At 40.1% G+C, this 24,322-nt stretch overlaps 1 protein-coding gene across 1 annotated transcript in view; it reads left to right on the top strand.

Moving 5' to 3' along the window:
* Positions 1 to 7,149: 7,149 nt before the first annotated feature.
* LOC119896200 (gamma-aminobutyric acid receptor subunit beta-2) overlaps positions 7,150 to 24,322 on the top strand; it is a 66,643-nt gene continuing 49,470 nt past the window's right edge. Inside the window, exons 1-3 of the mRNA XM_038709704.1 lie at positions 7,150 to 7,564; positions 7,716 to 7,813; positions 8,493 to 8,560. Of these exons, the coding sequence (XP_038565632.1) occupies positions 7,482 to 7,564; positions 7,716 to 7,813; positions 8,493 to 8,560 (249 nt within the window). The 5' untranslated portion in view covers positions 7,150 to 7,481. The remainder of the gene's footprint in view (positions 7,565 to 7,715; positions 7,814 to 8,492; positions 8,561 to 24,322) is intronic.

Below are 24,322 nucleotides of genomic sequence, written 5' to 3'. Positions count from 1 at the left end.
ATTTGTGTATGAATGTATCGCTTTAGAAACGTGTTTTTGCATGTATTTCAATTGAATTTCGAGATAAAGAGCTTATTTTCACTTTTTCTCATTTTCTGAAATATTGTTGTAGTCCTCAAAAATGCAATCACCCAGTCAACTTACTTTGCAATACAAAACTAAATTTGTCATAAAAAATACCATCAAACGAAAAACGTCTTCCTCACTGGTGGGACTGTATTTAGCATGCCATGCAATGGCTCCTAACATCACAATCAAGGAGAGGCCAATGTGTACACACACACACACACACACACACACACACACTGACACAGACAACAGACATTAATATTTAATCCGCCTCTATAGCTGGTTACCTGCACTGGACACACCCACGCAGTTGTTATTAATCTGTTTTATAGGCATGTCACCTATTACAGAGAGTCTATCCAATATTCGCACACAATTAGCACAGTACAACACTGAATGTGTTATTGATACTGTGAGAGGTCTGCAGCAACACAATATTGTTAAGGTTAGAGGCAACTGCCATGGCCTAAGTCAGGATTCTATATGTGCCCTCATATGCGTATACTTGCATACACCTTTGAAATCGCATGTCATTTCTCGTTATAGTTAATGGCATTTACTAAACAAAGCCCCCTGAAATGGCCACAATGACCACTTCACAAAACCAATCCTGACTTCTGACGTCTGAAACTCAACATCAAAGCTAATGAGAATATAGCAACAGGTACACTCAGACACACATATCAAAAAATAAACTAACATGATGGGCAGGAGAGAAGCCATACAGTACACCGTTTGAGTTAAATGTTTTGCTCTTTCAGCAGTCATTTCATTATGAATTACACTTATATTATTTATAATAACAAATGTACAAATCATTTCGCTGATGCTAAATTTGTGCTGGTATTCTGAATCCTTGCCGTGCATATGATATTCCTCCTTCAGCAGATGTAAGAATAGAGAGTTAGTATTCAGTCTCTATGGTTACCACTTGAAGTTATGGAAAAAAGAATCAATGTCAAGTTAAAGTCAGCGAGCCTGCAGAGGTGGTTCTTGGCCAACTCTGTGGAGCTGTGTCTTCAAACTGAGTTGAGCCAATTAAGCTTGACCTGGTCACAACAGCTGGTTGCCTGTCAAGATTGCAATTTATTCACCTAAATATATACAGGGATTAGTTAACTTCTTTTTTTTTAATCTAAAAGAAAATGTTTAATTCCATAACTATAATCACTTGATGATGCACAATTTGACTACTTGTTGGGTTTACAAATAAAAGAGTTTTAAACTAAATGTCCAGTGAAATGTTTGAGAATGTCCGTTTTATCTACAGAGTATGTTGTGTAGTAGAATGTTTCCCTTATTTAACTAGCTGATACACCATGTTGGAACCAAAGTGCCACTTTGAATGACATCAAGCGTAGGCCTCACTGTGTTACAGCAGTTCTTGATCTTTGTAATCTGCAGGTGGCATGGTGAATCGGCGACACTAGAGGCCAACTACTGTGTTATCATCCTGTGTCGCTGTCTAAATCATCACTTCTGATGCCAAGACACCAAAAGAGGGGCTTTTGGCAGAGGCCCTCATATAATCCTCCTATTCTTCCCTCCTTCCATCACTCCCTCCATCTTTCCACCGGTTCCAACTGTGGCTAAAGCTGACTCTCACCCTGGACTCCTGTCAGCAGTTCTGGCAGTGATCACCAACGTCTGTCAGGGGCAGAGTGAGATAGAGATGAAGAGAGAGAGAGAGAGAGAGTGAAAGTAGGCAAGGAATTGGCCAACTATCTGCTGTTTTGGTGGTAGCTAGGCAGGGAAGGACACCACAACCTTGACGAGGTAGCAGGTGGCGCCTCCACTGGTTGGCAAGAGGGAGGGTAATGAGGCATAGAGGATGGCTGATGGACTTCGTTTGTCCTGCTTATCTACACTTCAGAGGTCGAAAGCTCCACCGTGACTTTTTTCCTGGGACAGGTGGAGATCCTGGCCAACAGCAGCCCTCTGGTAGTTCTAGAGCTTGCATGGAAACCCTGTAGTCCAGAACACATCCAGAGGTATTTTGAGGCAATGTATAGGATATTTTGCCTCCAGTAAAGGTGAGCAATGGCGGATGGAATGCAGTCACTGTAAGTGGCATGCTGGACTATGGGTCTTTTAGGTATGGTAACAAATTCATGTACATAATTGCTGCTTATGTTGATTGTTAATAAAATTCTGGTCAAATCACACCCACACAGTCCTGGTGAGGCAGATTAGTTAATTTATAAAAAATTAAAAAATTAGTTGGAGTTTTTACCCATACTCTAGCCATTGGTTCTCAAGGTTATTGAGACAGGTTGTAAACAAGCTGACATAATGGTCAAACTTGTTTCAACAAAAAAATGAAGGCAAACAGTAACAACCCAAACTGTCAAACATTCATTATATTTGACAGACTGACTGTCATACTAGCCATAGTTGTGCACGCTCACAGTTTTGCTGTGCAAGAGGGATTTTTTTGTCTTATATCCAAATAAAGTGGTTTAGATTGTCTTGCTAAACTGTACAACTTGTGTTGAGTACTGTACTTTTTGTGCATTTAATGCTATGTTATATGCTATTTCATTTCACAGGCAGACACTATATTACTTTGCCGTCCTCTATATTTATTTGAAAATCATTGTCACTAGTTAACTTGCAAATTAAGATTTTACATACAAAACACATGCTATTCAGTAGATTAAACTTCCCAACACAATTTAAAGTCGTTAAAATGGCTGCTTACACAGTAATGCATCAAAGATCAAATAATGTTAAATATAATAATTTAACATCGACAGACGCCACTCTGTGTGAGTGCTTTTGATGTTTTAATAAACATTAAGCTGGCAATGCTTACTTTTAGTTGAGTAAGATTTTGAATGCTAGACTCTTACCAGTAATGTATTATTTTGGATTGTAGTGTAACTATTACAAAGGATGTGATTCTTTCCTCCACCACTGCAGGACTATAAGTATGTTGGTGTAATTCCTGTCCAGAAAAAAAGTGTCTTGATAAAAAAGTAAATTAATAAATAAAATCAATCTTTTCCTAGTCAACTATGATTATCCTGTCCAGAAAAAAAGTGTCTTGATAAAAAAGTAAATTAATAAATAAAATCAATCTTTTCCCAGTCAACTATGATTACACTACACTTTGCTGGCCATCAGTTTTTTTTTTGGTTTCTGAATTATTTTGTCTAATTGACCTAAATGCTCACCTTGTCAATAATTAGAAGGCCATCATTTAAATGTACCTTCTGCAGGCCTCTAATAGAGCTCTCCTACTGAGTTAAGGAGCTCTAATCAGCAATGTCAATGCTATAATTGCAGTACACACAAAAGAGAAATACAGAGAGGTGTTTTAATTACAGGGAAAGGCAAAGTGCAATTTTCATCTCTGGCTGACAAATTGTGTTTGATTATGATGTATGTTAACTGCTGAACTGTTGTTGCTTATATGTTGTTTGGTAATTTTTGATCTGACAACCTTTATAGGTTGTTTTTGAGCAATAGATACATGCATGTATTTATACACACACACTCTTCATATGGATGTATAAACATATTACAAAACCACCATCTATTAACATATTTTGTTGTATCTCCACAGTGTTTTGATGCCCATTTCATAGACATAGTCATGAGAGTAAGTGGGTGAAATGATGCCACTGTATTTTGGCCATGTGCTTTGGCATGTTGCCAACCATCTCCGTGGGACTGGATGGATATCAGACAGTCGATTCATGGGAGGTGTTACCTGCTGAGAACAGACCAGGTGCAAACTCCACAGTAAAACCACAAGCTGTAGAGGTTTATTAAGCACTGCATAGTAATCCACCCTCTTCCCCTACCACCATCCCTCTGGACATGCCTGAAATGTGTAAATAAATAAAAGCTGATCCCACTGGCTTTATTAGTTTGCCAATATTTGGCAAGGTTTTACAATAGCTTTAGCAATTTAATTGAAGAAATGCTCATAAATGAGACATGTGGTGGGAAGAGATAGAATTATAGACCCACTAGTTAACGTGAATAAACTCCACATCATAATAAAGATGAACCTGTTATGTAATCAAATTGCTTTTCTTTAGAAATAAAGTATTTAATCCAAATCTTTGAGTACACTATGTCTCATAAGAATCCTTACAGAATCATTGATTTGACTTTTAAGGTTTTAGAATTGTGTAGTATGCGTGTGAATTTACTTATATTACTCACAATGTGTGGACTAAAAAAAGGTCTTTCCAGATTCATAATGCAGGGACTCACTTCCCATGTGTAGGCAAAAAGCTGGTCTGCCAAAGGTAAACCATGGCAATGTGTGTGCATGTGTGTATGTGTATACATGTGAGAAGAACTAAAGCTTTTGGCATCAAATGTTGTGCTCAATGAAATTCTCAGTGCGTGACATTGTATGCAAATATTTGAGTTTTTTCATCATGTTGATTATTGCAAAAACAAAAGTCAATGTCATGGCAGACGATGGACTGAGATGTGTTATCTGTGTACTCAGGCACAGAGTCTTCGCTCTCTCTCTCTCTCTCTCACACACATAAAGCGAGAGAGAAATCACAAGCCTCTTCCCTACACAAGCACATTGTCCATCATTTTGCCAAGATGCCAGTAAATAAACTCCAGTTTACTGACATGAAACAACATGAATGCCTTTTTTCCAGACATTGGGGACATCCTTTTTAATTCATCAGAGCAGGACAACCTAAATATTGCACTGGCAGAAATGTATGGTGTTTTAGTGAGGGGCCCAGAAAAGCAGTCATTATATTCCTCTCAGTGCAAAGATGCAGAAAGACATGGATAGAGAGAGAAAAGGGAGAGCTAGAGCCCTTTTGGGAATGTTAAACAATTCAGTAAATCAAGCATAAATATTTGTTTGCGTGCCTTAGTGCCAGTTTCAAAGGGATGTGAACATCCACCCACTGACATTGAAACGTTACAATACAACCTTTTTTTATATTCACAATATTGTGATTGGCAAAGCACTCTATGGTTCCACCATCTGTTCACCCTCTAATGAATATTGGTGAGATATGAAAAGCATACTAAATGAGGTCATGATATGTAAACCCTTGATTGATAGTGATTATGTCCTTCGTGTGCCACACAACCAAACTTGTTCATCACTTAGATAGACTGACTTAATTTTCATTCAGTCACTAAAATCTGTGCATGGAAAACAACAACTTTGAGTTTGACTCTTTTTGGTCTGTTACATAATTTAAATAAAACAGGGTGCCACCATTAGGCAAAGATGTATCAAATTTTTTATGTGCAATCCATGGTGCTGAAGACCTGGAGCAAACTCTTCCTCAGGAACACATCAGAGTTATCATAGATCCAGTCAGCGGGTAACCAGGTAGCACCACAACCAGACTTACTGTGGTTATCAGCATCACTGTATTAAATCTGTGCTGTCTCTTCAGACTACTTAGTCTTGAAAGCCCTTGCTCGCAAAACCATGGCAGTGTATTGAAGAGATAGCTTAGTGTTTAAAGGGATGGCAAACATAAAGCTAGGTGATTTATTTCAGAAGCATGTTTTGTTATATTTGTTGAAATTCTTACACACCCAACAGAACATAATAATTGGAATAATATATCTTCTTCACATGGAGGAGAAGGTGTAATCACCTAACCTAAAAAGTTAAGCTCTAGTAATTAGCCAAAAGCCAAAAATGCAGCTGCCAAACTAATATTTGTCTCTCAACATTTTCATATCAACCCCCTGTGGATAATACTGTTGTGTGCTGGGACTTATACCAACACACCCAGTATTTACCAATGCATTTAATTTGACTTTTAAATTCTTCTCATTTTATAGCGCCCCTATCAGGTCAAATAAGGTGCAGAATCTCTTATTTTTCAATAATACAATGGATTACAATATTTAATGTGAACAAATCAATAAAATGTCACCATGAGTAGAATCATATTATGGACACTCATCAGTTTAACGTGTGCTTTTACAGTACAACATAGGATATTTAGCGTCTTCCTGTGGACCAGTTCTTTCCCCCTCCTCTCTCAGGCAGTAGAGCCACTGTAGGACTCCCACACAGGGCTCACTGCTCTAGCATCCGCCTCTGATCTCACCATATCCATGACGATTCGTGTCCGACTTTACACAGTGGCGCCCATCCTGCTTACCAGTGCGTGGAGCTACACGCGTGCATAGCTTCAAGAAATGTGCTGCGTGTAGGCTTCAGTGCATACTGCTCTGCTCCATGCATCCCGCTTCCAACCCGAAGCGCTGCATTGGCACCGCGCCTCTCAGAGCATTAAGCCATGCTTCTCGTTTTTGTCAGAGGCCTGGATGCGTGGAGATCGATGCGTGAGCAACTGTTGGTGCAGGGATGCAGGGAAGGAACCCCCCTTTGTGTTAAGTGAAAACGATAATGAGAGAGGGGGCAACATTCAGCACCATGGACAGAGTCAGATGGTGGTGGTGGTGTTGTGTGTGATCGTGTTTGGGGGGGGGGGGGGGGTTACATTGAATTCGCAGATTTCAGTACCATGGACAGAGTCAAAAACAACAATAGTGCGGGGTTTTTTGTCGTTTTTTTTTTGTTTGTTTTTTTTGAAGAAGAAGTGAGCAATCTGTTCTGTTCTCTCAGCTGTCCCGTGGGAAGCACCTGACAGTACTCACCAAAACTACAAGCTACAAGAACAGTTTCATCTCCCTTCTTCTGTATCTGCCTTGTGTGCAAGCTCACACCCATGCACAGAGGGACTGATGCCACTGTCAATCAATATTAATGTTTTGCAATTAACACAAAATAAATGTAGATATAATACTACTACTTATAGCCTAATAATAGACGCTATGATCTATATTGATCTGTATTGTCTCACATACACATTCCACTTTGTGAATGTTTGGTGCTGGTGGTCAGATTTACAATCTATTGATTCATGGAACTAAAGTAAAGTTGAATGCTCTATCTAATGCTCTGCCTCGCGCTCCTATTCATTTACACTAGAAGCTGCCCCGGACCAAACTTCAGCTGGAATCCCCCAAGTAGCCCTGCAAGAGCAGCGGGGTTAAGTGCCCTGGTCAGGGCCAGCTAGATGAGTTGGCTGACGGGTGTCTAAACAGCGAACGGAGAGAGACAACCCCACCCACATTTTCCACCTCGCTCCCGTGAATTCGAACCACCAACTTCCCCGTCACAGTTACCGCTTCTAAATCAGTCACTAGCTGTAAAGAAGCCACGGAGATCCCCCGTGTGCCCTCGAGTAACTTGTAATCTTGGTTCTCCTTTAAATTTTTCTCCGTGGCTGGGTACTACATCTGCCACTACCATCAGCAGCAGCAGCGCTGCTTCTTGATGTTGTGGTCGGGAATACGCATGCGCCCGGCATTGGAATTACTGCACTGGCAAGAATAAGTTGGACCTCGTCTGTCTTGACAAAAAGAAAAAAACACATAACATAAGTATGGCAGTGTTCAGAATAAGAAGAATGAGGTGTTTTTGCGTCTTGCTGTACCCTCTCGTAGTGGCCGTGGCGTGCGCCCAAAGGTAAGTTAAGGGGTCGGAGGATGCTCCACTCCTTTTTACTAAGTGTGACTGTGTTACAGATGGCATGGAAAATACTTGAACTCTTTATGGATCAAGAATGTCTCGTATTTTACATCTGCTGTACACCCTTTCTCTCTTTTTTCTTCCATAGTGCCGGTGTCAGTGACCCTAGCAATATGTCTTTGGTTAAAGAAACGGTGGATAGACTGTTGAAAGGTTATGATATACGATTGAGGCCAGATTTCGGAGGTAAATGAACTCCTATTTTATACTAACTATATTCGAGTTTGCCCAATGTCAGCCTGTATAATAGTACAGTGTTTAAAATACTACCTTATTCGCCGATAACTCAATTACGGTTTGCAATTTCGGAAAAGTAAAAAGAGACGTTTCTGATCGGCTTCTCCCGGTGCCACAATCTGTGACATTTTATATGATACAGTCGAGGGAAAATGTGTCAGAACAAGCCAGAGTACCGACGACATAATGGGAGAACACATGAGTGATGTGGCTGAAGGATGAAATAGGACGATAAAATAGGCTACACCGGCTCATTTATTTGAATGCATGATCACTCCAAACGTGGCTGTCAACTCCCAGTGCATGTGCGATGAAATTTTAGACAGGGTTCCCATTTTTGTTTATTAATGTTCCAATATAGGTGTCCACTGCGACGGAAATACGTTTAGGGCTAGATGATTTAATACCAACAACTTTTAGGGGAATTACAAACACTTTCACCGTAGCTCAGCGCATCTAATCCTACCCGAAATGAACACTGTAAACTATTATCCGGCTGACAACAGCAAAATTCGCAAATGTTACCGCACACGTTATTAACCGTTTCGCACAATAAGTCAATGAATCATATAGGCTGCACCTGATGTACAGTGTTTCTATTGCTTACCGTTGTTTTGATCTGTTCAAGGTCCTCCGGTTGGAGTGGGAATGAATATAGACATAGCCAGCATAGACATGGTATCAGAAGTCAATATGGTAAGTTGGCCATTATCACCTCTCCTTTGACAATGGTTGACCATTCTGGTCTAATGAGCCCTGCCATGCAATAAATATACCAGGGGGAATACCCAACCAAACCACCGGGGAAACCCCTCTTAATGCACGTCTGTCTTTTCCCCCGTTCACTGGCATCGACTTGTGAGTTGGAGAGCTCAAAGGCAACGGTCGTTTTGTTTGAGAGTTGATGACATGTATTCAACCCTTCTGGGGTTTTGAAATTGATTGACACCGATGGATTCTTAGTTTTCGATCTCATAAACTGGATTTCTCTTAATTTGCGGAGCAAATACACATCCAAGCATCACTAACTAACACAAAATAAAATATAAAATAAAATTCAATCACCTCTTTAACTTATATAAGGGAAGTTTTGTTATTAGTGCAAGTCCCGGCCCTGGCAATATTCCATTCTGAAATGCTTGATGAGAAATGTTAAAAATGAGAAATGATTGTCTATTATAGCTGGTTTATAAGTGCTTTACTACAAATTGTGACAGTGGAAGAACTTGCTGTGGGAGAAGTGGAGACTAAGTTTTGCTTCATACAAGTGCACCTCCTAGTGACGAGATATTAGATCTGCACCTCAGTTCACAGAGAAACTCAAGGCAGCATTTTATCATCTTGGAAGGTCACTCTTGACACCTGTAATACAGTTGACAAGGGGAGCAAAAATTGATATTTATGGTAATATGCATGAGATTTTGATAGGCCCATTGTCACCTGCCCCCCCCCCCCTCTCTTTGTAACATTGTCTCTGTGTGGTTGACCTCTACTGTTGGAGGTTTTAATTTGCAACTCATTTACTCTTTGTACTGACGCATCCTGCTGTTACAGATGTTTTGGTATTATCAGCTGTGATATGAGTCATGTTGTGATGTCAGGGAGTGATTACACACTGGAATATTTTTGGCAGCAGCACCCAAAGTCTGTTCCGTATGTTGTTATCGTTGTGCTCCTGTATGATGCCACTTCTATTTGCGTGTATTTACCCAGAAGACCTGCACAACAATAGGCACATGTACGTGCACACTCACAAACTCACACATTCACAAGGTCTACAGAGCCCTCCACATTGGCCTTGAATTCTTAATTAAAGGCATGTTTTCCCTGTGTAACTGAGCTTGAAAGTGGCCTTACATTGTGTTTGTGCACGTGCATGTGCTTGTATAAATAGCACCTGCAAGTACAGTATGCACATTCCTGGGATGCATTTCCAGGAACCAGGAACACCAAATTATTATGTAAGATGTAATTTGTATCTGCATCCTAATCACCTTATGCATAAGCATTTCCCAGCAAATAGGAATGTGGCGTTTTTTTTAATAGTAAATGACCAACAAATAGGCAACAGATAAATTCTGATATTTGGGGTATTTGTACTTTTTAGAAAGCATGGAGCAGAAAGTAAAATCCAAGAGAGAATGAGAAAGGAGGGCACAAGCAAGATATGTAGCCCTGGAGTATATGATATGCAGTAGTACATGTTTTACCACTGAGCCAACAGGACACTCCAAAGCTTGTTGTGCTTTGTTTACTATTTTCTCCACTGCTATCATCTCCCTGGGCCACAACTTTCAGGGGGAAAATGTAGAGTAAATCCCAGCTTCTTTGCTCCTGCCCACAAGTACGTCAGAGCCGGGTTTATATCCACACATGGCCAAACAAAGAAAATCCCACTCTCCATCCAAACACACAAAGCCAGACGGTTTCTTTGATCATCCTATTCTTTTGTCAGGTTTGGTCCAATAAACACCCTCTAATGTGAAAGGGGAGTCATTACCACCTGACCCATTGGAGTCTCATGAAAAGAAGAGGCCACATGTGTGCGTAATGGTTTCGGCATCTTTGATCCGCTCCCCTTCCTATAAATGTAACCACTTTTCAGGATAGCAGCTGGTGTAGAAGCACTTTCTTTTCTTCCATTTCCTCTCCCCCATCTGGCTCTCTGTCTGCCACTTATTTTGGTGTGGGGATAGAACCACCCTGTGCACTTTCTTTTTCAGAACAGATAAGGAACAGGGTTGAGGATAATAGAGAGATGTCACTAAGGGATGTATCCAACAGTGTCCCATTAGCCATTATGGCAGAGCGGGACATCCTTGCTTTGGTGTGTATTAACAATATATTCTTCCATCACCCACCACTGCTCTCTGTTGAAGGCCTCACATTAAAAGCAGAGACATGAGCGAGTGATACCAGCGTATTTATATGATTTTTCCAAAACGGCCAATAAAATATGGAACTGCAAAGAGGTTTGTCTTAAACCATCTGTTTTAGCATTTTAGACTTTGTTACCAGTGTCAAAGAGCAGAATCCCATTTAGAAACAATAAAGGCCTCTAGCTCACTTTACATGAGTCACCAAACTAAGTAAGCTTTCAAGCGTAAGTTGCCCAGAGGGCAGAGTATTTGTCATGTAAGCAGTTCTGATGTCCAAATCCACAAATGGACTCAAGCAGGGATCAAAACCCCACCCTACCTTTTTGACAAGCCTCTAGAAAAAGGTAGCGACTGATGGCAGTTTAGATGTTCTAGGGTTAAAACTCTGCACCAATAGCTGGCCTTAGTTAGTCATATGTGTACTACATCACACATCACAGGCCTGGAGCCAGACATGGAATGAGGAGGCTGTGGATGGTGTTCATTACATACCCATGAAAGGTCACTTGTTCCTGGGTGTCGGAGCCAAAGTCCCAAACCTTTGAGGGTGAAAAGGGATAGTATATGATTGTGTAAGACCTAGGGGTCAAATCTTTCACCTCTGTGTATGTGACAGAGAGAGAGAGACAGAGATAGATGGGGGTGAGAGCTCTGACATTAACAAGTTACCATGTGAAAAGCCAGAAGCATGCTGGTGTTGGAGGGAAGGTCATGTACCTAGTGCTGCTGAGGGTTCAATCTGCATGACACAGAGGTGGACATACAGAGAGAGACACACATACATACACACACTGAATACCAATTTCATGTTAGACATTCAACCTAATGCAAGTGGCTTGGCAATCCATAATTCATGCACTGGTCAAAAGAAGAATGGGAAATATCAGTAAGCATTGGTTGATTTTTTTGTCTTCATTTTCCTTTCTCCCAGTAAATTTCTTTCATGCACTTCTCCACTGCCTTATAAGTCTCAATATTTACTTTTGGTTGAGCTCCTGAGCACTTGAATCCTAAGCCAACAGTTTTCACAGGGGAAGAAATACTCCCATCTGAGGATGAACTAAAGTTCTTATCCTCCTCCAAAAAGGCAGAAATACCATTATTGATGCACATAAAGGTCAAGAGGAGCTTATTGATTGTTGGAGAGGGACTGTGAAATTCAGAGCCCCCCATTTTAGTACCCAGTTATTTCCACCTCTCAGCAGAAGATATCTCTCACAGGATGTCTGCTATAAATGCATCCAGATTGTACTAGGTCTTTACTATATATTATACAATATACGATACATTATAATGGATGTTGGCTGAAAGGCAAGAGATTAGTGCTTGCCATATGATAATAAAAGGAAAGAAAGATTGTAGAAGCACTTATGTGGGGGTTGCATAATATCTCATCCGGACCTGAGAGCTTTAAAATGGTATTAAGTCTGCACGAGTAGTTGTGTCTAAATGTATTTCACATCAGCCTTCAATATTCTATTGCTGATGTGGGCAGAACTGTAAATTGATGAGCAGCCAAAATAATAAGTCAATCTGATTTAAATAGATTTTCACAGCATGGATTTGTATAATAGCAATGGTGAGGAAAACATCACCTTAACCAGGTCAGTGTAATGTTAACGATACCTATCAATAGATGGATGATGTAATTAACCTTTGAAAGTAATAAATGCAACTCGATTTTATATTCTTGAAAGGATACAGTGACACTATTGTGTCTTTTGTCACTGCACACACACTTTTGTTTGAACGTGTTTCACCTAATTATACACAACGGTTGATCTCTGCAGTCTTTGTCAGTACTCAAATTATCTCCAAACCCCTGCTCCGTGATGGTTGCATAGTAACTAATGAGTGTGTAGAGGTAGTGTGTGAAAATTCACAGACTGAAACACGTTCACATTGTAGGGGGAAAAAAATTTTTAAAAGTGGTATACTCAATTAAAATACATGAAAAAACACTCGACGACTCCATTTTTTGTTCTTTTGAAAAATGTAAACCATCTTTAAAACTCATAACAAGCTAATTGGCAAATGGGCATTGACTTTAGTCCCCATATGTAATTGGTTGGTAACAAAGTATTTAGTAGACAACTACTGTTTAATATGTTATTGTAACATTGATCCAATGATGTGTTGTTGGTTGGTTTGGATATTGTGCAGCATAAAGAGAAGCTGCAAACAAAACTGAGCACAAGAATGCTGTTTACGTTGAAATGCAACGGTTAATCATACAAATAAAATTATGGAATTGGCTGGAAAGGGTACAGTACTCAAAACTACTGCATTAAAAGTTACCAAAGGCCTTTGGATTGACTCTTGCAGTGTGCGCTCTTTATCCACAGTCTATATTAAGCCTGCTACAGAAGATATAGAGCAGACATGGACATACTTGCATTTTCTCTCTTTGTCGCCCCTGTACATACACACATTTGTAAATCCTAACCCCCCAACAGTCTACAGTCATGTTTCCTCATGAACTGATATGTTAACGTGGCCAGCAGGAAAGTAGCTGTTCCAATTACGTAAGAGACAGAGCAGGGGCAAACTCTACTAGACTTCAGCAAAGATCTGGCTTGGTGATGCAATGGAGAGAGCTAGAGTGAATATAATGTATGAAGGAAGCAAGGCACTAACCATAACAACATTGATTTAGTTTTTACCGTTTAGGATAGATGATACATCAGTCTGATTTAAAATACAACCTAGACTCATCTCTGGGCTCCTGTTGCAAAAGCTTGAATAGGATTTGAGATATATTACAGGATACCAGCTGACGTATGGTGCAGTGCACTAGAGAGGGGACCTCAGGGCATATTTAATAACTGCATGTGGAAACTTAAAGTTAGGATGGAAGAAAACAATAGACGATTTAGACATTAAGAACACAATGTTTTTGCAAGTTGTGGGCAGCAGAACAACCTGAAAAGACAACTTTGACATAGAATGGGTTTATTAGAGGTTTGATCACTGAAAACAGCTGCATGCTGCTGCAAACAGCGTAGCTGGGAGAGGTGAGACTGAACCAAAACAGAAAAGGTGGGCCATAAACCCAAACCCAAGCTCAAATTCTCTGTAGCAGAGGGAAAGTGCAGAGTTGGTTATTTGCCTATATCCAGCAAGTACAACTTGGTCACTGTGTAAATAGGTCAAATGAATGAAAGATTTTAGACAATAAAGGACCTCCCTCATTATGTGATGATTGTACCATACAGTATATTTGGCAGGTTAGGGTAGTAAGCTGATTTTTTCTTTCTATTTTGTAAATGAATCCTGATGTAATTCACTCCCTTTAACTATTCACTGTCCATTTCACAGATATGAGCTTGGCAACAACTTGCTACACGGATTGAGCAAAAAAGAGAAAAACATACAACATACACAGAAGCTGTTTAGATTATAAACTTGTGCAGAAAACAGTAAGCTTGTGCAGAGGAAGGTCACACAGGATATTGGAGGGAGTGAAAGAGGAGTGGATGAACTGAGAGTCTGGAAACAACCCATACTCCAACTTGCATTATTCATGCTGGCAGGTTTAAGATACATATGGCTTGAGTTTTAGTAATCCATTTAGATTATACTTACTGTATGTGTCACTTGAATGCAGTAAAAGGACAGAAGTGGGTTGTTTGTACTATGAAAAGAGGATTTTTATGTCACCAGTGACAACACATAACATAATGGGTAGGTTTACTCATTTGCAGTCAATGAACTTAATAAACATGAAGATAAAGGTCGTGGTTGTGGTGCTATGAGGATGATGGTTATCATGATGATAATATTAGGAATGAAATAGGAAGATGTTTTCTCTCTCCCCCCACACAGGTCATATAGATGGTGAGGAACAAGCAAAATTGAACAAAAAATAATTGGATAAATATGTGTAAATACAATAACAAAGTGGCATTTCATAGCTCCCTTCATGAGAAAAACTGTACATTACACATTAGATCAGTGCTAGTCTCCAAAACTGGAATGCTGATAAGTTCAGGTAGAAACAGAAATTGTTCTTAGCGTTGGCACAGCCAGAACACTTGGCATTTTGTTGTGTCTGTCACAACAAATTGTATTAATCCACAACTGAAAATAGTCCTCAACAAATACACTATTAATTATTACTATTGTAACATTAGCTAAAAACTACAGTGCCTGGCTGTTTCAGCTTTTCAAAAACTAAAAAACATATCTGCACCCATTTTTAACCCTTTTAAAGATTTAGTTCTTCATTATAGGAACAAATATGTTTGGGGCTGAGTGCCACAGACAAGGTATAGGGAGATCATAAAATATTTAAAGACTATCAAAACTGTTGGTATTGGTCTTTTCATGTAAACAAGAAAAATATAGATTAATACAAGCCTCTTCAATAAACATTGGCATATCTCTCTGAAATAATAATGGTCAGCCCAGATTTACCAATAAATTATTATTCACTCGAATTAATAGATTATTGGCCAATAGGCTGGCAATTAGTTATAAACAAAGTCAATCAGATATGGCAAACAAATCCAAAATACTGAGGGTGGATGAACATCAAATCAAACAAGGCAGATGGGCTGGCCATATGTAAAGAGGTACAGACAGGGAAAACACAATGAACGCTAGAACAGTAAGGCATCAAGATGACTGATCTGGCAGAGGCTAACTGTTAGCTATCCTCTATATAAACTGGAGCTAATTGCAACTGGGTGAGCAGGTGACTGAAGTAGGTGTCGAGCAGGACTGGGAAAACCCAAGAGCAACAGCTGGTGGGAGAGGAATGGCAAATCTGAATAAAATTAGAATTCAGAACACAGGACATATTACTGAGAGGAACTAGAGGAAGAGGAGGGAGGAGGGAGGAGAGGGAGATGGAGTAGCTGTCGCCATGACAAGATTACCACAGGTTTTGTGTACAGTCAAAATGTCATACGCTGTGTGTACAAAGATGTCTGGGTAAATGGTGACTGAAGCGTTGGACACCAATTATTTCTGTTCTCACTGCAGCTATCATCAGTAGTCTGTACAACAGGTTTCACAACAGGACACAATGTACACTACTCAAAAAACCAAAATGGTATGGCCAAAAAAGCATTGTATATGGTTGAATTTGTTCAATTTGAGATAGTATCTTAGAAATAATGAAACATTAATACAGTTTGACCCTAAGGAACAGTTATACAAAAATGGATTTTAAAAACATATGCATAGTACCAAGTCATTTGTAATCAAAATGACATTTATTCACCAAAGATATTGTCCAATAACTTGTGTGCCCCACTCTAGAAACAATAGACTCTACCTTTTGTAGTCCTGCCACCACATGTTAAAAAGATACTCACAGATGTTGTGGGCTGCATGACCAAGGCTGGAGTATCTTCACGTTGTCGGCAATGATGCTGTTTCCTTCCAAGCTTTGCGTCCTCCAACCGCTCCGTTGCTCTGCCACTTGTCATCGGCACCCATGCTGCTTGTCTATCCACGGTAATATTACCTGTACCAACACTGCATCGACACGGTTTTCTCTTGTCTGTGAGGAGTACCGGCATCCAGTGATGACATGCAAGCTCAGGTGTTCGTGAGCAAAGTTCAGTCGTGCTGTACTGTATTCTGCAGTAAGAATAGGACCTTAGACTAGTTGTCTAGTTGATTCCTAACAGTCTGGTTGGATAAGTGAACTCCGGTCAAGTCAGTTTCCAAGGATCGAGCTGTAGTCATGCGATTTTGATGAGACAAGGTGACGAGATAACAGTTTTGTCTAGGTGTCATTTGCAAATGACTTTGACCTTGTCTCATGCTGCACTGCCCAGTCACCTGGTAATGTCTCCATACTCTGCTAATCACACTTGAAGACACAACAAACCGTCGAGCTACCACCCGAACCTCATTACCATCTTCCAGCATCTAAACTGCTCTGGCAACCTCAGTCTGGTCTAAAAGTCTTTTGACACCACCAACGACCATCGGTTACAATCCATAAGAAAACATCATTCTGCATAGAATAAAAGTAGCTAATGAAAGTAGGAAAAATTTGCGTTCCATATATAGGAGTGCTGAGAAGATGATCAAACTTGACTATCTAGTGGAAGTAAAAGTCGTAACAAGGTTTCCGTAGGTGAACCTGCGGAAGAATAATTACCGCTTGGTGCGGGAGGATCCCCTCGCGGGACCTCTCCCCTCGCTGGCTGGCCCTCGCCGGTTGCATTTCCTCCGTGGCGGTGTGCCGCGACCGGCTCTAGGTCGGCTTGGAAAGGCTCGGGGCGGAGGTGGCTAGCGGCTCCAGCTGCAAGCTTTACAGCGCCCCCCGCCCGGACCTCGCCGCTTCCCGGGGCCGTGGACTAAGTGCTCGCTGCGCCCTCTCTCCCCGCGAGGGCTCGACTGTCGACCGGGGCGGACTGTCCACAGTGCGCCCCAACCGCGTTGCGTCGCCAGGGCGGGGACCGGCCCACGTAAAAGGCATCAGGGGTCTGCGGCGATGTCGGCAACCCACCCGACCCGTCTTGAAACACGGACCAAGGAGTCTAATGCATGCGCGAGTCAGAGGGTGAAGCAAACTCCGTGGTGCAATGAAAGTGAGGGCCGGCGAGCGCCGGCTGCGCTCAGTCTCGCAGTTTTATTTGGTAAAGCGAATGATTAGAGGTCTTGGGGTCGAAACGATCTCAACCTATTCTCAAACTTTAAATGGGTAAGAAGCCCGGCTCGCTGGCTTGGAGCCGGGCTTGTGGGCCACTTTTGGTAAGCAGAACTGGCGCTGCGGGATGAACCGAACTCCGGGTTAAGGCGCCCGATGCCGACGCTCATCACACCCCAGAAAAGGTGTTGGTCGATATAGACAGCAGGACGGTGGCCATAGAAGTAGGAATCCGCTAATGAATGAGTAACAACTTACCTGCCGAATCAACTAGCCCTGAAAATGGAGGGCGCTGGAGCGTCGGGCCCATACCCGGCCGTCGCTAGCAACAGGAGCCGTGAGGGCTACGCCGCGACGAGTAGGAGGGCCGCCGCGGTGAGCACACATGTGTTGTCTTCACACTTCCGTCCAATCATACACATGCTATATAGCTAAACTTATCCCCTAATCACTCAATGCACAAAATCTAACTTTTATGGTAGACCTGGTGTGCCATTCTAAAAATATGTTCCTTTAATATTTTTGAGTAGTATGGGAATACAATAATGGGTAAACAATTATATAACTGTAATGATGATGAAATGATGTGCTGTGTGGAAAAAAACTCAATTCGCAAAACAAGCTCTTTCACTCTATAACTTTTAAAGAAGACTCCATTAAGCCATACTAAGAACCCTACAGCAACACTTTGTTGTATGTCAAGAAATTCTTCATGGGGTTGATCAGGGTCATCTGAACACCATATTACTTTACTAAAACAACTATATGGATATACTTTGAGCATAATCTGCAACATCTAACATTGATAAATGGAGTGGCATACACACACCACAGTACATACACAGACACATACACTGTTATAAAGCACCAACGTTATGTTACACTGCTTAATGTACAATTAGAAACACAAATCTAAATGTCAGGGTAAGGAAGGCATGTAATCAATTCCCCCAGGTTAAACAAGCTCTCTAGTTAGGCATCGCATTCACTATTGGGGCACATGGGGTGGATGTTTAGCCTTCATACAACAGTCCATTTCCTGCACCTGTAGGTCTGTTAAACAGCAGCATCTTGCTTTCTTTTGTGGGCAGAGTTGGAAATTGACAGCATATTGCAATTCCAACATTTGTTCATTGCAGGGCAATGATTTCCACACCTGTACCATGTCAAGCTGTTACTCTCTCCGGCTACATTCACTCATCTCTCTGTTTCTCTCTCACTGTCTGTTCTCTCTTGTTTGTTGTACTCTTTGGCTGTTTGTTAATGACACAAGGCTGGGGGCCTGCTACAATGGGATTTAGACAGAGTTACAAATCGAAGTGAGTTAATTGTCTGGCCTACCATTTCAGGAGGCATTGCTCAGTTCACTGGGCCACTGCTCTATCTGTGTGCTATTCCTCACACACTCACCAGCTCAAAGGTTTGGTTTAGTTGTCGTGGTGAAAACAATGCCAGCCACACTTGGACATGTGACATGGTGTGAACCAATTGGCTGCATGGAGATGCCTTACCTTGTCTAGAAATTGTATCGTTTTAATATATATACGTGCACACACATGGACTTACCAGATCTTTGCAAACACATTAGATGTGACAATCTACACAATCTATTGTAAGCCTTCAGGGAACAGTTCCAAAACGTGATCTAAGGCTATGAGGAAATAGACAAATCATTGTCAAATTTTCACAATAACACATGAATTTGCCTGGGATAGTTTGTAGTTTGAATTGTCGAGAATACATATCTATGCGAGTTGAAAATGCCCGAACTTGAACGAAAATTTTAGCATGTATCTCTGGACTTTATGAATCTGCTGCATAAGCAGACAGATACAAGAGGAGCTGAACAAAAACACAGACACAATACCACACACACAGTTGGTATGTTTGTTGCTAACTAGCTTGCAGCTAACGTCTGTACAACTGAGAAAGTACGCTGGCTGTTTGAGGCAAATTAACACAAATGGTCTGTCAAAGTCGAGCGAATGAATCACTTGCTGGCTGCATACATCTTCACGGTTTTTCTTAATGTTGCCATCAAAATAATAATGAAAACATTTTGATGTGTTGTGCTTGCTTGGTGTTACTTTCACTTCCATCATGCAGCCAAAACGTCTAACCCATAAACAATCTCTGTGTGACTGTATGTGTGATTTGTTTGAGCCAGTAACTTGATTAGAGGTAGAGATTTTCAGTACATGTACTAACAAGTATTTAACACAGAACCCTCAAGCTGAATGACTATACTGACTCATCATCAGTGTCACTGACCAAATCTGTAGCTTTAATTAAGCAGTGGAGCTCCCCTCACTAGTGACTGAAATCACTGTGTCAGCTCAGCTATGCTATACAGTACATTACTTACTGGAGAAAAGCTTACCACAAATGGCAGATCCAATCAAGATCTGATAACTCTGTTGCAGATAGGTGATTGCTGAGCTATTGAGCTTATAAAGAGTGCTTGGATAGGTAAAGAGTTTGAACGAGCAACTGAACGTTCTACTGACCTGACCAGAGTCAGCGGCAGGGCTGAAAGTCATGGCTTAAAGAACAATCATGCCATGTCTTACTAAAGAATTGTATTTAAACAGCCTTGCTTCAGGCAGAACAGAACACAAACTACATACAGTGACTACAGATATTTAAACTGAACTGAAAGAAATTATGTGAATCAGCAAAGTGACTCCACCTCTAATTGTGAGTAAACCCCATACAACAAAGCATTGCAGCTTCAGACTGAATAAATGATTTGTGAGTATAGTTGCACCCTAATTAATCGTTTCCTACAGGGGAGATAAAGTTTGCATCATTGTGAACCATCATTTTCCTTTGTTAGAACACTACAGCCAGCAGTGGGTACTGTACTCTACCCACAAAAGATCTGATATCTTAGATGGAGACGTAAAGGTAACTATCAAACCTCTTGAATTGCAGTAAGTGCTAAATGCCTTAAACCAAATGCTCAGTGTCTATGTCAACAGCCTAATTGGCAGTGTTAAATGCTCACTGACAATGATTTGGCTTTGACAAGTGTTGACTGGAGTATTTTCAGTCACTGAGCTCATTTGACCCAGGTGCTTGTTTATCTATTACACACTCACAGTTTGCACACATATTTCCAAAGATGAAATCTTAAAGTGCAGTATGTGTTTTTGTCAGTGTGTGTGTGTGTCAATGGAGAAACACTAAAAGATTATTCCATCGATTGAGGTCAACCAACTCTATAGCTCACAACGATAAGATGACGGAGAGATCAGGAAGGGTCAGGTACATATGAAGGAGGAAAGAGTCATAGATGAGGAAGTGAATCAGGGGTCGACTTTGTTTCTTTTTAACCTTAGCAATAATTGAGATACTATTGATGAGTGTTAATTCAATGATCCATTTTTCATAAACTCGGAAACACTTTCTTTCCAATACATTTAAACATTCTACCACTCCTGCCTTGAGTGTGTAAGCAACTGGTCTGTGTTGTGTGGTGGGGATAACACTCATCATTGTGTGGGACCTATTTTTAGATTGTTAATCAAGGTAACATGTTCAGACTGACACACTCAGTATGATATCCCATAAAGTGTGAGTAGAGTGAGATTGCTTCATTTCGGCTCATCCATCCGCAGTAACCTAACAGAGGTCAAAACGTTTGTGTGTGCGCTAAGTGAGAGTGCATGCAGGTATGTGTGGTTTAGTGTTTGACAAAATAATGTCTCAACTACTGGCTCTAGCATAGGGGTGTAACACAGAGCTGTACGTGTATCTCTATGTTTTTTGTGTTTATTTCACAAAAATATCTATATTCCAATTATGTTATGCAGCTTTTGTTACAAGCAGTTCCTGTTTGCACTGTACAACAGTTGCCTGACTTACTTTTGATACAATGAGCAGCGCCTTTTCATATAATTTCAAAGTAGATTCATGAGAATTTATTGTTGATGGACATCAGAAATACTGATTCCAAAGGTGTGTATATGACGTACATGTTTTCCATTTTGACTGAACAATGAGTGAGTAGAAGGGGTATGAGCTTGAAGCAAATTGTTTCTGTCAGTTGACAGGTTAACATAGAGGAGCAAAAAGATTACAACAAAAGTCAGAGCAAATTATCTGTATATACCTAAATAATGTATTTGGTTATATTTATGGTCTAGAGAGGTATAATGAATTAAAGCCAGGACCAACAGTTTCAGTTGCTCCATTTGGTTTCAGGAGAACTCAACTTGGTTGCCTTCAGCTCTCACTCTCAATTATCTTGCATAAAGCAAATGCACTGACACCAAAGTGAATAAAATCTGGTATCTGTGGCTGTCGCAAAACTGTAATAAGCATAGCCTACCTGCCTGTCTACCTACCTGCCTGCCTAGCCGCTAATTCTGGAGGACTGACGGGAGTGGGTGGGATTTTTATTCAGTTGTATACTTTCAAAATCTAGCTGTCTCTTGGTATTTCTCCAATGTTGCCAACCCTAGCTTTAAACAGTGATTTGATCAATGCTATCTGTTCAGACGGGCTAAATATATTTTCTTTTCTGCTGCATTGAAATTCTTAACTAAATCACTGTTTTATGCGTACGCAGCCACCAACACCATAAACATTTGTTAATGACAAAAGGCTATAGCGACAGAACAAATTCAGAAAGATTTGGAAGCTCAATACTGCAAATGCGTAGTGGTACTCAGCCATGTATTATGAGGCCAGCAGTTTTAAAGGTATCCACACTGGACTGCATTTTTAAAAAGTTAAATTTTTGGGGGTGTTGACAGTGCCAGTTTGGATAAAAAGCCTAAACAAAGAGAACATAGTGCATGTTGAAAGGCCTCTGTATTTTATTTGTGTAAGATAAATGTGTTTTTGAGTTGTTTGTGTTTGTGTTTCTTACAAGCACATGTTTCTGTGCCTTATAATTGGTCTTGTGGATAACTGTGGTTTGGCTCACGTCTGGCACTGACACACAGATTTCACAACACGTGGCAACTCATACTGCCAGTTGTCAATGCAGCACAAGACTACGTTCTGCTTTATCACAGCTTGTCAAAATACAAGAAGTTGATAATGGCGAAACAGGAGAGACAGCGGGTGTGGATTGGTTTTCACAGCAGCTGAACATAACACTGAGAGCTGATAATGGAATAGCATCGAGAGGGATAATGAAGCAGTTGCTCTTGGTTTGAGTGATACTTTTGCCACCACTTCACTTTCTTCAGCTGTCTGCATTTTGTTGGAACAGATGGTAACAGAGCAATTTGAGTTCAATCTGAAATGTGCATTTTTTCCAGTGCAAAATCAGAAAAATAACAAATCATTGTTTCCACAGCCTTGTTGCTCAAGGTCTTAGGTAAGAGCTTCATTTGTAGGTCTCTCTTTTTTGATTTGTGGAAGCAATGCAGTTGGAAAAATGAAGCAGAGGACAAGTTACTGTTGTCAATTGTGCTATTAAAGTGAGTTTTACATCTGCACTTATGCTTGAGATTTTTTAATAATTCACGCTTATATTGTGATCTTTGGGAGTGTATTCAAGGAAAGAAAAAAAAAGGTTAGTCAGGCATGTAAGTGTTTTCAAATACTTTCCTTCTGGTTACTGTAATTTCTTCCACATGTGCGTCTCTCACAGATTGCATGCAAAACATGTGTGCCCATCTTATTTTGTATTTTTGTATGGGGTCATATTCTGTACACTGGTGCACTTATGATTTCCTAAGTGTGTTTTACACATCTGTGGTATTACAATACAGTTTTGTTGCTGGTACGTAGTAGGACAGCTTGCTAGAAACAGGCAGGAGGAAGTAGTTGACACTTTTATTACCCTCTCTTCTTCCGTGCAGTAGAAGATTTTGTATTTATATAAGGGATTCATAGTGTAAGTTTGGTTTTCTGCAGTATATAGAGCCAGTCTGCCCTCTGTTTGATAAATATCGAACACAAATATCGATTACAAAATGTACTTTTTGTTGTGTTTTATTGACAGATCTTATTTCTAGTGGTAAATAGACTTTAATAGAAATTAAAATTGAAGATTTTATTTTAATTAAATATTTTTTTTGCAGATGGCAACAGAATGAAAAACATCTTGATCTCTCTCACCAGTTAAAGAGGTCAGTTAGGGTGAGATGAGGGGAGAAACAACTCCCTGAAAAAACAAATAACATTGTGAGGATTAGTATTAACCACAATGTATGTGTGGGTTTGTGTGAGATGCACTTTCATTCCAGAGTGCTATGAGTATTACAGCTTCTTGAAATTCACATCGAGCTATTTTTATCCGTTGTTGATGTGTGAAACCCAATTTCTGTGTCTCTCAAATACTTTATCAAGCTGTTTAACATGTAAAGTTTTATCATGAACTAAAATCATAGGGGCTTAGTCTTTTAAGTAGGACAAATTTATTGCCATGGCAAATACAAGTGATAATTGTACTTTATTTTTACATTGCATGGACACCTTAATCGCCCTTAAGTGTAATCTGCAGATGAGACTTCTGCCACAATTTCATTAAAGTGAATGTAAGGTGCAGTTTCATTTTTGGTGTTTTAAGAGCTGAAATTGGACATTTAAAAAACTTGGGGATATTCCACAGACCTCTATGTTTGTCATTACAAGTATTTCTTCTATAAAAAATAGTCAAACTTTCAGAGTAGGGTTTCCAACACTTTTTTCACCACCCCTCAGCACCTTTACCTCAGTTCTTAAAAGCTATATCAGGAGATTCCGGTGGTTTTCATTCAAGCCATTTAATTGAATGTGTTTTAATACATTTTTTATTCAATGTCTTTTTTTTTCACAATATAAATCTGATCTGATATAAATCTTTTTCAAAATTGTCCTTGAAACATTGCCAAGAGGGGACGTAAGTCATTTTCTTACAGCAATCTTTACTGCTATGTGCATAAACTTTAACTTTATTGTTAACCACAATATTTCACATTCTATTTTTAAAATAATTTAAATAATTTAAATAAAATACAAATGTATTAC

The sequence above is a fragment of the Micropterus salmoides genome, unplaced genomic scaffold (genome assembly GCF_014851395.1).
Source record: "Micropterus salmoides isolate LMB-PRFRI ecotype aquatic unplaced genomic scaffold, ASM1485139v1 Ms_hic_scaffold_9, whole genome shotgun sequence".
Taxonomy (NCBI): domain Eukaryota; kingdom Metazoa; phylum Chordata; class Actinopteri; order Centrarchiformes; family Centrarchidae; genus Micropterus; species Micropterus salmoides.
The sequence above is the reverse complement of the archived record's forward strand: the minus strand, read 5'-3'. Positions and strand labels throughout refer to the sequence as shown.